We start from the raw sequence: 803 nt of genomic DNA on the forward strand, positions 1-803 counted from the left end.
CGATACGGGGGCTGCTGCTTCGTGCTGCCTCTGACCCCCAGCATCTTTCTTAACTATGCCGGCAGCAGCAGGTGCAGCAGCAGCAGCAGGTGCAGCAGCAGCAGCAGGTGCAGCAGCAGCAGCTGGTGCAGCAGCAGCTGCTGCTGGTCCAGCCTCAGCGGCTGGCGCAGTGGCAGCAGCTGCTGCTACTGCAGCAGCAGCAGCTGGTGAAGCAGCAGCTGCTGGCGCAGCTGCGGCGGGTGCAGCAGCAGCAGCTTCCGCAACTGCAGCAGCTCGCACAGCAGCAACAGCTGATGCAGCAGCAGCTCCTGGCGCAGCAGCAGTAGCTGGTGCAGCAGCAGGAGCAGCAGTAGGTGCAGCAGCAACAGCTGGCGCAGCAGCTGCAGCAGCAGGTGCACCAGAAGGTGCAGCAGCAGCGGCAACGACCGGAGCAGCAGCAGCTGCTGCAGCTGCAGCAGCAGGCTTAGGAGCAGCAGCAGTTACTGGAGTAGCAGCAGCAGCAGCAGGTACAGCAGCAGCAGGGTGCGTGTGAGCAGCAGCAGCAACAGGAGATGCTGCAGCAGCAGGTGCTGCAGCAGCAGGTGCCGCAGCAGCAGGTGCTGCAGCAGCAGGTGCTGCAGCAGCAGATGCTGCAGCAGCAGGTGCTGCAGCAGCAGGTGCTGCAGCAGCAGGTGCTGCAGAGCCTTGGCCTGTCGATGATACTATGATTTTATACTGCTGCTGCTGCTGCTGCTGCTGCTGCTGGTGTTGCCTCTGTCGTTGGTTCTGCTGCTGCTCGTGTCGTTGCTGCTGTTGCTGTCGTT

At 63.1% G+C, this 803-nt stretch overlaps 2 protein-coding genes across 2 annotated transcripts in view; both read right to left on the minus strand.

Annotated features, from left to right (window-relative positions):
• The window catches only part of EMH_0014300 (uncharacterized protein), a gene marked incomplete at both ends in the record, with an annotated part of 8,173 nt that extends 8,129 nt beyond the window's left edge, over positions 1-44 (minus strand). Inside the window, one exon of the mRNA XM_013500054.1 lies at positions 1-44. Coding sequence (XP_013355508.1) covers positions 1-44 — 44 coding nt within the window.
• Positions 45-709: 665 nt separating this feature from the next.
• EMH_0014310 (uncharacterized protein) overlaps positions 710-803 on the minus strand; it is a gene marked incomplete at both ends in the record, with an annotated part of 2,291 nt that continues 2,197 nt past the window's right edge. The window contains one exon of the mRNA XM_013500055.1: positions 710-801. Within this exon, the coding sequence (XP_013355509.1) occupies positions 710-801 (92 nt within the window). The remainder of the gene's footprint in view (positions 802-803) is intronic.

This window comes from Eimeria mitis, genomic scaffold (genome assembly GCF_000499745.2).
Source record: "Eimeria mitis Houghton genomic scaffold, Emh_scaff497, whole genome shotgun sequence".
In the NCBI taxonomy this organism is placed as follows: Eukaryota; Apicomplexa; class Conoidasida; order Eucoccidiorida; family Eimeriidae; genus Eimeria; species Eimeria mitis.